Here is a 13,929-nt window from a genome sequence, read left to right as displayed (position 1 = left end):
AGGAACATGACTCACTCCCCTCCTCTCCCTCTGCCCTCCCCTCCTCCAGGTAGCCTTGTGCCTTGCTGGCAGCGGATGTTCTGCTGAACGAATAAAAGAATAGAAGAAGGAACATGTGAGTGAACCAGAACCAAAGCTTGTATTTAACTTTACCTGAGTTAATTTGCTTTGCCTGAAAGGAGTGTGGGTGTGTTCCTGATCCAATGCTCGGATACATTCCTTCAGCTGCAAAGTGGTAGAATAACGATCACATCAGGTATTACGTGTAAAGAGAGAATAATAGATCAAATTCTTCTTAAATAAACCATATGCATGCAATCCTCCAAAAGGAAGTCATAATGCCCTGGTAGTTTCTTGTTCAGCAGGAAAAATCAAGCTAGCCTGGGAAACATCATCCTATGCTAGCTGTGCCTAGTTAAGTGCCAACCCCCGCCACCCACCGCCACCAATTTAAAGGCTGTGATCCTAGGATTAGCCCTGATAGTGTTGAACAGACAAACCCAGGGGCCTTCCCACAGGTCCCAGAGTCCGACTTATGTGGTGCTAGTTCTGGCTTGCCAGCTCGCTTCTCTTCTTACAACTCTTCCCAAGCATAGATGCACTTAGAGAAAATGTCTATACACTCCCCTGCCTCCCCGCGCACACATGCACACCTGTAAGTATAGATTCAAATACAAGTCTGAATGGGGCAGGAGAAATTCTAGCGTCAGAGCTGGGAAGGAACTGAAAAATCACCCAAGTCTACCTCTTCATTTAAAAAAAGCGGGGACTGCGGCAAAGGTAAGAGCATGCCACTTGCTCCTGGGCACAGCCCTTCAAAGAAGTGCTCATGAACATCACCAGGGCCAGCAGAAACCCGAATAAGTAGATCTCTAGGGGCAACATGCCCATTAGAAAGAGCAGGGGTTGGGGGACAAGATCAGGGAGGAGAGATCTATTTCTGAGTCATGCATCTAGGCTAACCGCAAAAATGAGAAGAAAGAGGGGGAAGAGAATGGAAGGAATCCCTTGGAAGTGCCAGTGCTGGGAGCTCACAAAGAACAGGTAACTAGCCTTGAGAGTTTGCTGTGGCTGTTCTTGGCAGCAGCCACAGATGCCCACAGCTAACACCTCCCTATCCAAGAAGCTGCAGGATTGTAAGAAGGTGTAAGATAATTTCTTCCTTTATTACAAATTAGTCCAGTATCCCCAAACTTTAGCACTGGGAAGATTCTCTAGAAGAGACGAACCAGTAACCAAACCCAGTCCCTGAGTTGCACCTGCCCCTCACATACTCACATCCAGTGTGGCTACCAATTTCTGTGAGCCCTTGGGTCCCTTCAGCCCTGCTGAATCAGAATGGAAAGTAGACTTTACTAAACTCTAAGGGAGAACCAAGGGAAATACCCAGGAAAGAAAGACGGGGAACCTTTGTGCACTTCACAGAGCACAAGAGTCTGCTCCTATGCTATGAGGCTTGTTCCCAGACCCCTTTACACGATGTTGCCCACGTGAGACAGATAGTCAAGCCCCAAAGGTCTGTATGACTTTATAGGTACTTATTCCTAGGCTTCCTAGTTAATTCCTGGACCATAGTTTTAAATATGAGAATCACAGATTTCTTGCTAGAGGCTGTGGACCCTTGGCCAATCCACTTAACCTCAGCCTCAGAAGCCTGACCTACAAAGTGGGGATAAGAGAACTTGCTTAACTTACCTCAGAGTTGTTGTGAAGACTAAACTGACTAAGACATAATACATGCGCAAAATATATTGATTCCAGGCCTCCCTGGAGAAATGGTAGATTCCAGGGCTAGAGTAGGGAAGGCATGTGACACCTTGTAGTGCCAAAAGGTGAGGAGATGCTCAAAAATGATGAGGGGGGCATGTCACAAGCACACAGAAACCAACGTGAAATAACTCCCAACAGCCAAAGGTGGGATAACTTGAGCAAGAAAATGATAGAAATGGATTCTAATCTAGCAAATAAAAGAAATATCCACTTACTGTTACAGATAAATAATCAAATAAAGAGAAAAAACAGCCCTTACAGTAGAAGTCCAACTAATTAATGTAGAAAAAATGATGGAAATAGAAAAATCTCTTCAGGTAAACACTACAGTAATAATTGTTACAGGTAAGACTCATCAATGGATGCTAAAATTAGGCAGCAAAATGTGATGTAAACAGGATATTTGCATAGTTTCAAAGTATCTCTCCATAGATACTTCTTACAAAGGGAATAATCATAACTTCACAGTGGAGAAACCTAGCACAAACCACCTTAACTCAGTGATGAAGTTTAACATCCCCAGTAATAAGACATACTGACTTCATGTACCACCTGGAACAATAAAGACACTTAGAAGGGTACAGCTTCTGTGGTATTCTTGCTAAAAATTCATTACCTCAGTCTAATCATGAGAAAACAGCAGACAAACCCAAATCTAGAGACATTCTGCAAAATAAGTGGCCAGCATTCTTCAAAGGTGTTAAAGTCATGACTGACAAAAACGGAGGAGACTACAGAGTGGTGACAACTAAATGTAATATAGAATCCTGGACCTGAAAAAGAGCAGTGGTGGGACTACTGACAAAATTCAAACAAGGTCTGTAGATTAGTCAACAGAATTAAACCAATATTCATATCATGATTTAGATTATTTTACTATAGTTATGCAAGATGTTAACATAAGGGAAGCTGGGTCAAGGAATGCTACATGTTTATGTCTGCAACTTTTTTAAAATCTAAAGTTATTCAAGAATTTAAAAAAATATTAAAAAGATGCTGATTCTCTCTCACTCTCCAAATTTATCCCTCATGAGGCCTGGAAATAATGGGTCTAGCTGGACACTTCAGTTCTGATGAAAAGGACTTAAATAATGTGGAGGGGCACAAGGCAGCACTATGCAGCTATAAAAAGGAATGAGGAACATCTCTGAACACAGCCATGGAGTGAGCTCCAGGATACTGTTAAATGAAAAACAGGGAAGTGTAGAATAATGTTTGCAGTATGCTACCTTCTGTTTTTCTCTGAGAAATGGGTGAATACAAACACATATATTGGGAGAAAATGGTTATCTATGGGGAGGGAGGTAACACGGTTGAGGGGACAGGGATGAACACTACTTCTCTCAACATGGCTCATCTTACAATTTTTACTTTAACTGAATATGAAATTGGTAAGCTTAAACACACAGAGAAGAACTATTTCAAGTGACTTTGCAGCACAATATATGGCTGTACATTCCTAGTGGGAAACAATCTAAGGGTAAAAAGGAAACTGCAAAGAAATCTTAATCTGAATTCAGTAATCATATTATGAGTAATATTAACATTATTTTGATACACATACATATTGAAGTAGAGCAAATAAATTATATTAGTGTTGTTAGGAACAAATAATTTTAGCATGAGAGAAAAAGGAGGAAAATATAAATTCAAAAAGGTTAAGCAAAACCCCTGGAGTCTTCATTTTGCATTAACTTATTAATATGAATTCCTGATATTTTTTCCTTAAAAAAAAAAACTAGGAGGGAGGGTATATAGCTTAGTGGTAGAGCACATGCTTAGCATGCACGAGGTCCTAGGCTCAATCCCCAGTACCTCCTCTAAAAAAATTAATAAATAAACCTAATCACCTACACCCTCCCACCCAAAAAATCCCCCCAAAACTATTGCCAAGTTCTGTCCACCAAATCAGCCTAGAAGCAAGGACTGTCACAGTGGTAGTAAACACCACTAGCACTCCTAATTGGTCTCTAAACACCATTTCCCTCTAAAACCAAGGCTGTTGAAGAAATGGCTAATTCAAGGTCTGGGGAAGGAAATGTACAAGATGAGCCTAGAACATCCTGTCATATTAGAAAGCCAGGGACTAGTAGGGTTGGGTCAAACAGACTTAGGAACATACTTGAAAGGCTCCCATGGGCCAAAACTGTACAATATAAGCAGCAAAAAGAATAATGATAACACTGAGTTCATAATAATACAAAAACAAACAAACAAGGAAACAACAACAAACTCACGATCATATTTAGGTTACCAGGACATCAACTCATTTTGAAAACCGGTGACTAAAGGCAAAGAATCAAGGATTTATCTTGCCTTCATTCTATCAATTATATTTCAGGATAATCAGATAGTTGAGGGAAAGTTCTTTCCAGCTAATAAATACAATAAGAGTATTAGAATTAGAATACCACCATTTTGGGATCGCTAATGAAGCAATGGCTATCGGTAATGCTCATTGACGGCTGCTAAAACCATAAGGCAAAAAAGGCTGATGGGAAACATTATAATGGAGGAATTAGACTGACAACATTTGAATCTTTCTTAATGCTCAAAATCACAAAAAGAGACATTCTCCATGTCCTGATGTGTTCCTATAGGAAGTCTAAGAACTTCTCATGAATTATTCTTGCCAAAAAAACCAGAACCTAAATCTGATCAAGCCTCTAGATCGGTATTTTCCCAATTGAAATATATGAGCCACAAATACAAAGCATATATGTAATTTAAAGTTATTATAATAGCCACATTAAAAAGAAATAAAACCAGATGATCAGAGGAAGAGAAAGCAGGGAAAAAAGGGAAGAGTTGTCTAGAATTGCTGAGAAATTATATATTATATATACTATATATATAAAATTACATATTTCAGTTAATCTGACACAAAGACATTTCATCATGTAATCAACAGGCTAAAATATTAATGAGATATTTTACAAGCTTCAGTGTGTATTTTACACTTAAGAGTATATCTCAATTCAGATTAGCCACATTTCAAGTGCTCAACACCCACATGTGGCTTAATGGCCACCATAACGCACAGCACAAATATAGATCTTAACCACTTTACAGAAAATAGAGGATAGGGTACCATGTTAAACATTGACATGGGGATGCAATCAGCTTTATCCAGAATGTGAGAAATTTTATAGGTCAAGTGACCCAGTTTTCTTCAACAAATAACACTGATATTGAAAAAAAAAAAAAGAGAGAGAGAGAGAGGGACAGAGGAAGAACTGATATGGAATAAAAGAGACATATCAACCAAAAGCAAACCGAGGATCTTATTTATATCTTGATTTGAATAAATCAAATGTAAAAAGACATTTATGGGACAACTGGTAAAATCATAATACTTACTAGGTAACAGGTAACATTAAGTAATTATTTCTTTAGGTATAACAATGACATTATGTTGTATTAAAAAGTGAGTCCTTACCTCTGAGATACATATTGGAATATTTGTGGAAGAAATGACATGATGACAGGATTTGCTTTAAAATTATCTAACTAGGGGAAGGAAAGGGTTGGTTACATTTTTCACATGCTGAAGTTGCTGACAAGTATTTGGGAGATCGTTATACTATTTGTTCTACTATTGTATGTTTGAAGAATTAATTTTATAACTTGATGAGAGGGAGAAAGCTTACCTAAATTAACCATTCAATCAACTACAGAAATACTTCTCTGTTCCCAACTGGCAGGGATGATCAGAGGAAGAGAAGGCAGGGAGAAAAGGGAAGAGTTGTCTAGAATTGCCGAGAATCTGACTGGGCAGCCTCCATCTCCAACCTTGGAATCCCATAGCCAGACAAGAGAATGCCCTTGCTCTGGCTGATTCCATTCCACCCTCACCCACTTTGGCTGCATGTAAAGAGGGGCAAAATCTCTCAAGAATGATTTTTAGATGAAAGGTTTTGAGAAACTTACAGCCAGAAGACTCTGGTTTATTTCGGCACCTTCCATCTTTGTCTGTCTGTCTGAGTCTCTGGCATCTGCTGCTCTTTCACTGCCAGCCAAGTCAATAAAAGAGATCCTAGAGAAAAGACACAGTAGGGATGACTTCTTCAGGGCTCTGGTTTATTTCACATCAGCCAGCATTTTGTGACGGCAGGAAGAAATTAACACTGGCCCATCTCAGGAAAGAAAAGACATTACTGTCAGCTTTCCAAAATTATTACAAGACTCTGATCTGTCAGTTACTGCTGGCACTGTTCACTCAGATCCTTCCGTTGGTTTTAATCATTTGTGAGAAAGTATGATTGAAATTAATTAAACATTCTTCCCATAAGACTAAATGACCACAATGCAAATCACTTAGGTGGCCACTTAGATAATTAAATAGAAACTTCTGTGGGCTGCTTTCCAGCCCCCAAAAAAGGACTCATTACTCAGAGGTGAGATAGGCTCATCCATCACTGTGGCAGTTTGCTAAGATAGCACCAGAGAGGCAATGAATGTACCCAACTGTCTTATGGCTTCTTTCAAGAAGGATGGATTAATTCCACCTCCCCCCACCTTTTTTTTTTTTTTTTTTTCCGGCCTGTAAGCTCTCTGAGATGCATTTCCTACTACTCCTCTGCTGATGCTGTGTTTCACGTTAGAAGCAATCAATGTCCCTTTTAATAACTTAGGGTTGACCAACAATAGGTCATTACTTCATGGTTAATCAACTGATGGCACTTCAGTACAATGATTTATTTTAGAGCTAATAACTCTACTCTGTATCCCTGAAATAAAGAACTCCACGGTGGCAGGATGTCCTGTTGTTGACAACACATATTTCAAAGTCACATTAGGGAAAGGCATACAATGCAAGTCCCTGCATAATTCCAGCTCACCTGCCAAATGTCCTCTTGGCTGAATCTTTGATCTGAATTTGGATGACAGCATGGGAGCGGGAGGAGTCTGCATTAACTCCAGTGGCCCCGGTACTGCGCTCCTTGCTGCCCTTCAGGATCACCTGAAAATAAAATCCATAGGTGACTCCCCAAGGAGTAAACAAAACCCTCTGGCCCCTAAGAGTTGGCTGAGAGCAGTAGAGACCAGACATACAGCTTCGTCAGTACACTGCGGCTTTTTCCCTCTGTGTGGAAAGCTGCCTAAACACTAAATCATACAGAGTAAGTACCCAACAGCAATGAGAACAATGTGGAATACTAATCTTGGGGGAGAACATTCAATAGCTCAAGAGCTAATTTACTTCTTGATCTCATATACTCTTTTTAATATCTTTGATGGATTTAGCCTGACTAAAATCCCCAGGGCATAACTTGGCTCCAAAGTAAGGTCCCATAACACCCATCTATCGTAGTAACTGAAGCAAAGGACAGAAATGTGCATCACAGAATGAATAATCACATCCACCTGTTCCACCATGATGCAGTCATCAAGGAGACCAGGCCCAATGTGTAGGAACATGGAAGTGATGAGTTACCACAATTGCTGTGAGTCCGTGATTTCCCTTGAGACCACAGCCGCTCCAAATGGGAGTAAAGACTAATTTAGGACCCTCTGGCCACAAGGGAATGGGGGAGAAGAGGTGAAGCCTCAGAATTGGCCTCAAGCCACTGAAAACATAGCCATATATGAACATGCTGCCCTGATCTGGGGAGGACTGTTGATTACTGAGAATCAAAAAGGTGAAGAACTTTAAATATTTGACAGAATCCTCACAATAGCTTAACATGAGGTGAGTATGATAATTATGCCCAGTTTACAGCTGAGGAATAAACTCAGAGGTTGCTTTGCTCATAGTCAAACAGCTGCTATGTGGCAGAACCAAATTTCACATCTAGTATTGTCTGACTCCAAAGCCCATGTGGTTTTTACTACACTGTGGGGCACTTACTCACTTATTTTGCAGTGAATTAGGGTAAGGAAGTCCTATCTCCTTTTTCCTCAATTTCTCAGAATTTTAATTTTTATCATATGGAACATAGGCCACAGTTTTCAAATTAAGAGTCTAAAAGTTGGGGTTAGGGGGAAGAGGAGGGAAACAGCAGTAGAGGACACGCTTAGCATGCACAAGGTCCTGGATTCAATCCCCAGTACCTCTATTTAAAAAAAAAAAAGAAAAGAAAAAAAGAAAAGAAAAGAAAAGAAAAGAAAAGAAAAGAAAGAGAGTCCAAAAGTTGATGGAGTCAAACTTCAACAACAGTCTATAAAATAACAAGCAGGGTCAGGTACTTTCAAAAAATTTAACTAACTAGTAATAAGTTCCTCCATGGTCTAAGCAATAGCTATATCTGTAAAGGTCATCTGTATGTGAGATTTAGAATTGTATTTTAGGATCAAATTTTAAATGCCCTGATTTTGTAAATAGCTTGCTAAAAGTTTAAAGGGATTATCTGATGAATCCTTTTGTAAAGAGCAGAATTTATTCATTTAAAACCTGGCTTATCAACTGCATGGATAGCATGTTGCTGCTAATCAGAAATCAGAAAGACAGTAATCCCTTTTATTGGGTGTGGCAAGCGCCCCCCCCCCCCCCCCAAAGCACTGATAACTAAGCCTGCACACTGGCTAGGGCACTTAAGGCCAAATCTATGACTGAACCACCTAGTTTAAATGCACTTCCTCATCCTGGCCTCTCCCTATTGCTCTGATCTCACGCATTCATAGATGATGGATTACCACAGATCTGTATTATTCTTTTTATCAAACTTCTTTTTCATTACAAAAGAAAGACATGCTTCCTGTGGAAAACTTGGAAAATACAGGAAAAGTATTAAGAAGAATATACCTTCCATAACCTAGAGTTAACAAGTTTCTGATGCATTTATTTCCTCCCAGAGTTTTAGAGTTCTCAAAGCTTTTGATTTTTTTTGCTAATTTCTTTTGGTCTTTTACAAACCCTGTGAAGAGACAGGGGAGATCTTTTAAATGTCTACATTTGTGATTTGTGTAAGCGATAAGCTTGATGGATAAAGGAATGATCAGAGAAGTTAAATGACCTATCCAACTCACTTATCACATAGGTAGAATGTGGTCAGGCTAGGGACAGAAGCCAGGTACCCTCTGCCACACGTGAGCAATGATGCCACTTCTGCCAGACTCTAATGAGAGCTCAAAGGGGCCTCCAGGCCATACTTGATCAGGAAATGTGGATACTGACAGGAAGCTCATGGGATGGCCTTGTGGTTGACCCCCAGGGAAGTCAAGAAAGATTGTCTTCTGAGGCTCTGTTACAGAGTTTAACATTTGGCTTTTCATTGCACCTTGTCCACCATGAGGTACTAGGTACCTGTGAGTGCGTCTCAGAAAATCTAACACGTTGACGCAAACTTTCCTGACTAAATGCCTTTTAGGGAAAGCGTGAAGGCATTTCTGGTCCATGGGCCAGTTTCCTCAGCTTCAGTAACAGTCTGCAATCATCATGCTTTTCAGAAACTGTGGAATAAAAGCACCTGAGCTCTGAGGATTAAAAATGAGGCAGTCTGTGAAAATCATCTGACAAACTTTTGTAAATGACAAACTCTAATGTGGCAGTTAAGAGTGAAATCTGAAGTTAGACTGTCTGGGTTCACATGCCAGCTCTGACTATACAGTTGTTTGAAATTTTGCAATGTAAGAACTTTGCAAATCTCAGTTTCTCATCTATAAAATGGTAATCTCATAGGTTACTCATGAGTAGTATGTAAAATACTTAGTACCATGACTGGCACCATAAATTCTCAATATTAATTTAAAAAAATATACTAAAGAACTAACATCTTTGTGTAAACTTCCAAAACTTAAACTATGTCTTTTACAAAATGTAAAATAATCAGTTTCATAAGGAATTAGAGCTTTACGGATCAACATGAGATTCCATGGGCTCCCCAGCACAATTAAAAATTTAAAAAAGAAGGAAGGAACGTAGGAAGGAAGGGAATAAAGAAGAAAAAGAGATGCAATCTATTTAGAGGAAATGCAAGCTTAGGAGCAGAGCAAAATTCAATCATTCTAAAAATCACGAGGCCCCCTTTTCTGCTCACTACCTCCTTCTCAAGTTCTTTGTTCCATAACTAAAGTCTATTGGGCAAGTTTTAAAATCTAGGTCCTTAGACATAACATGTTATGTGAGTAGTGAAATGAGGACCTGCTACAATAGAAAGTAGAGACAACTGTTGAATTCTGTGGCACTGGGAAATATTCAGGGATTTAGTAATGAGAGTAATAGACCTGACAAATTGAACTAGCATCCCCGTAAGCATTATGTGTACCTTATTACATCTCCTTCTCTATCACCCGACCCTATCATCTAGTATCATCCACATGTTTCAGGTTCAGAAAGGTAAAGGACATACTCAAGGACACACGGTGCTGGGACTCAGCTTTGTCTGGTTATAAGGCTTTGATCCTAAGCTCCCTGCACAAATACCAAAGATGGACTATGAGTACTTCAGTATGATAGGCACTGTGTAGAGACTAAGCATCTATCACTGGCATACAGCTGAGGCTCCTCTAGGGGAAGCTCTTGCTCTGTGGGCCTCTGCTACCAACTACAGCCAAGGCAATGACAAAACATTAATTAGAAGTTTGGGAATGGATACACAGAAGTATGTGAAATGTCAGTAGGAATGACTAAAAAACCAGAAAATCTCTGCAACTGAAAAAAATGCCAGTTGTTTGCCTGACAGACAAAATCTTGACTCCAAATCTGGATGGGTCACTGAGTCCTCCGTAAAGGCAGGGAAAACCTGGTGCCTGCATTGGTAAAACCAGGTAACAAAATACACCTGGAAGGAAAAAGTTCCTGGAGGAATGACAGTCCTGTGTGGAAAATGAAGCTGCAGTTGCAAGGGCAGGCGACAAATGGCCATGCCTGAGTGAGCTGGGGGTGATCTGTGATGGTGACGCACATGAAGGTGATACCTGAGGGTGACACTTGAGCAAACACATGGGCGATATCTGAGTGAGAGTGAGTAGTGACACCTGAGGGAGAGTGAAAGTGTGACACCTAAGTTAGCAAGTGCTATTGTTTCAAGTCAATAAATGTTTATGAGGGTAACCATGTCAGATATCCATAATTTATATCAACTTTCCACTTTCATCTCAGCTGGCTCCCTTCTTGTACCTCATACGCATTACAGACTGAGGGTATCAGTGACAATACTATGTTGACTAACATACCTTAGGATACAGCGGTGCCATAAACTCTCCCAGAGTGAGACTGATTTGACACCAGATTGCCCGTTAACACAGTTATGACCCACAGCCAAGGGACTTCTTTTTAGGATTTCATCCTTTCCCATTTGATTGATCTAATTTTCAGGGACAACAGCATCATGAGAACCAATGCCCCTGAAACTCCAAGCCAAATGAAGGAATGGCTACGGCAGATAGGGACAAGAGGACCACAGGGAACAGGTGTATGAGAAATAATTTCTTTAGGACTCTACAGCGGAGGGAGCTCTGGACAGGTTAAGAATGGTCACAGTCTTCAACACGTACCACACACTTTGGTTCTGTCCTGCCTTTGCAATCACTGTAAAGGGGCTCATGGGTGACTATCTAAAATAGCCACACACAGGTGCCATCCTTGGATTTTGGATCCCAGAACTCAGGAATCTGATAATCACACAAATACATGGTCCCAGACCTTAGAGAAAATTCACCTATTTGTCCTAGGAAAAAGAAACTGTTAGAAAAACACACATATCAATGGTGGGCCATCCCACCATTTCACACACCAAAGTCCCTCAAGGGGTGTACTGTGAAGCTGTTCTAAAGGAGGGTATTGTCAAGTACCCAGCCTGTTCTTCCAGCCTTCTCCCTTTGACTCCAGCCAGGCTTGTCAGATATACTAGAATGACTATAATGGCTGTGTGTTAGAATCACCTTGGGAGCTTTTAAAATAATACCCGCTTTCATACATTGCTGGTGGGAATGTAAAATTGGTGCAGCCACTTTGGAAAACAGTTTGGCAGGTCCTCAAAAAGTATGACTAAACAATTCCACTCCCAGGCATATATACTCAAGAAAACTGAAAACATATGTCCACATAAAAACTTATATGTGAATGTTCGTAGCAGCATTATTCATAGTAGCCAAAAAGTTAAAACAACCTGCATGTCCATCAACTGATGGATGAATAAAATATAGTATATCAATACAATAAAATATTATTAGGCCATAAAAAGGAATGAAGTACTATACATTCAACAACATGGATGAACCTCAAAAATATTATGCTAAGTGAAAGAAGCCAGAGACAAAAGGTTGTATATTATGTGAATATATTTATATGGTATGACCAGAATAGGTAAATCCATAGAGATAGAAATTAATGGTTATCCGGCACCAGGGGCAGGGGAAATAAGAAGTAAGTGCTAACGGTATAGGGTTTCATTTGAGTGTGATGAGAATATTCTGGAATGAGATAGTGATGATGACTGCACAACTGTTTGAAAATACTAAAAAAAATCACTACCTTGTATATTTTAAAAGGGCGAATATGAAAAAGCAGATTTTCAAATACCTTGGGAAGGATATGCAAAAACTAGAAAATAAATTGTCTCAGGAAAAGGGAATGGAAGGAATATTTTCATTGTACTTTTTGAATTTCAAATCCATGTGATCGTATCACCTATTAAAATATTTAAAATAAGAGTATTTCCTATTTCCAGAAGCCTTTATTAGAGCCCACTACCATAAAAATACATAGCAGCAGCCTTTGAAACTGGCCCCAAAGTGTCCTCTCATGCATTAAGCTCTCCTGCATGCTCCACCTCCCACTACCAAGGTGTTGAGACAACATTGCAGTAAAAGGAGCCATCCTTCAGGGGAGGGTTCATATTTCATAAGTGTGAAGTGGCATGTTTGTCACTGCCCATTGCCTAAATCTGAGTCCATCATACTTGCTAGATAGCAAAATGAAGTCTTTCCCTGTACTTTGGCTGCTCTGGTGGGATAGTAAAGGAGGAAGAATTACCTCTAGGAGAAGCTGCACAGTGTCCACCTGAAGCTCTCGCAGTCCCACTATCTGTACCACGTGCTTGCTGTCTTCTCTTGCGAAGAGCCTGCAGATGTGAGAGCACGGTTGGTACGGCAGAGCTCCTGTAACAGACTCCCCAGACACCATCCCACCACTTTCCCATTAAGCAGCAGTTTTTCTGTTTGGGTGGGATTGATGTGCATTCCCCTTGCCCACCCCCACACCTCCTGACTCCAGCAAACAAATCAGCATCTCTGGCTACAATGAAAAGAATGAGCGTATAACCCAGACCTATGCCAATCTGTGGATGGTGCTTTCCCGGCTACAATGATTGGTTTAGGAGTGGAGATGGGATCTCTGCTGCTGAAAATAAAGTCCTAGTCTCTGGGTGTTAGGTGCCTGGGGGTGAGGAGCTCTCTTTTTCTCTCAGGAAGTGAAAGCATGTGGCCTTGGGAACAGTGGCAGCCATTTTGCATCTACAAAAGAGACAATTTTGGAATGAAGATAACACCATATAAGGCAGAGCAGAGAGATGCAAAGAAACTGGGTCTTTATAACATCCCTGAACTCCTAGAGTAAAAAGACCCTTAGGCCTCACTGTGCTCTAGGCTTTCTAGATACATGAGCTAATGTAATGATTTCCCTAAATGCTTAAGCCAGCATGAGTAGGGTTTTATTTTACTAATTGCAGTATGAGTCCTGATACGTTTTCTAAGGCAGCTGGGAAGAACTGGTGCTGCAAATGAAAGCCTCAGGCCCGCGTGTAACGTAATGAGTGGTTGTGGTCTACCACAGTCATTAAACTAGATCCAACAAGGCGCGTGTATTGAATCTATCAGAAACTAAGATTATTTTCTCCCTTGGTAAGATACTGATTAAAATTAATAATGGAATTTCACTTCATAGCCAAAAAAGAAATGATTTTCTCTAAAGAATTTTTTCAGTCTATACCTCACCCCAAGTTTCCAAATTTTTACAGAAGGACTGAAGGAAAACAGCCTTACCAAGGCCCATGACCTGTCAGAAGACAACCAATTGGAACAGTCAGGCTTCTGGAATAAAAGAGGAAGCTAGCTCTCAGAGCCCTCACACTACTCCTGAGCATCCTCCCCAGGCCCTGTACCCTGAACTCACCCCAGAAAGGTTCCTGATGAACAGCCGAGAATGTACTGCTATATTTTTAAGTCATAGAAGCAAGAAATACATTTCTACCACTTTTTATGCAAAGGTATAAAAAC

General features: G+C 40.3%; 1 protein-coding gene across 1 annotated transcript in view; it reads right to left on the bottom strand.

Moving 5' to 3' along the window:
- KIF24 (kinesin family member 24) overlaps nucleotides 1–13,929 on the bottom strand; it is a 60,230-nt gene that overhangs the window by 11,830 nt on the left and 34,471 nt on the right. Inside the window, exons 6-9 of the mRNA XM_010975839.3 lie at nucleotides 12,689–12,776; nucleotides 6,612–6,733; nucleotides 5,701–5,806; nucleotides 154–225 (exon numbers count right to left, since the gene is read on the bottom strand). Coding sequence (XP_010974141.3) covers nucleotides 154–225; nucleotides 5,701–5,806; nucleotides 6,612–6,733; nucleotides 12,689–12,776 — 388 coding nt within the window. The remainder of the gene's footprint in view (nucleotides 1–153; nucleotides 226–5,700; nucleotides 5,807–6,611; nucleotides 6,734–12,688; nucleotides 12,777–13,929) is intronic.

This window comes from Camelus dromedarius, chromosome 10, assembly GCF_036321535.1.
Source record: "Camelus dromedarius isolate mCamDro1 chromosome 10, mCamDro1.pat, whole genome shotgun sequence".
NCBI classification, from domain to species: Eukaryota; Metazoa; Chordata; class Mammalia; order Artiodactyla; family Camelidae; genus Camelus; species Camelus dromedarius.
Note: the sequence above shows the minus strand (reverse complement) of the source record. Positions and strands in the feature narration are given on the sequence as shown.